At 59.6% G+C, this 359-nt stretch overlaps 1 protein-coding gene across 1 annotated transcript in view; it reads left to right on the top strand.

The window, feature by feature from the left end:
* Nucleotides 1-80: 80 nt before the first annotated feature.
* The window catches only part of GPR182 (G protein-coupled receptor 182), a 1337-nt gene continuing 1058 nt past the window's right edge, over nt 81-359 (top strand). The window contains exon 1 of the mRNA XM_010141183.1: nt 81-338. Coding sequence (XP_010139485.1) covers nt 81-338 — 258 coding nt within the window. The remainder of the gene's footprint in view (nt 339-359) is intronic.

Raw genomic sequence — 359 nt, 5'->3', positions numbered from 1 at the left:
CGAGCCTCACGCGAGGCCTGAGCTGGGATAGGAGAGAGCTGTCCCAGCTCAGAGCTCTCCCTTTCCTTGCAGCTCTCAGGATGGCTGAGGTGACCCCCGCCCCCACCGAGGCGCACACTCTCCCCAGCGAGTACGGGGACTACCACAACTTGTCCGAGCTGTTCCACCTCCTCAACTACACCTACACCTTCTGTGAGTTCAGCCTGGACGAGAACGTCAAGCGGGTGATCCTCTTCATCCTTTACCTGGTCATCTTCGTGGTGGGCTTGGTGGAGAACCTCCTGGTCATCTGGGTCAACTGGCAGACTCGGGGCCACAAGAGCTTGGTCAACCTCTACATCCTTAACATGGCGGGGGCG

This window comes from Buceros rhinoceros, unplaced genomic scaffold (assembly GCF_000710305.1).
Source record: "Buceros rhinoceros silvestris isolate BGI_N320 unplaced genomic scaffold, ASM71030v1 scaffold25578, whole genome shotgun sequence".
In the NCBI taxonomy this organism is placed as follows: Eukaryota; Metazoa; Chordata; class Aves; order Bucerotiformes; family Bucerotidae; genus Buceros; species Buceros rhinoceros.
The sequence above is the reverse complement of the archived record's forward strand: the minus strand, read 5'-3'. Positions and strand labels throughout refer to the sequence as shown.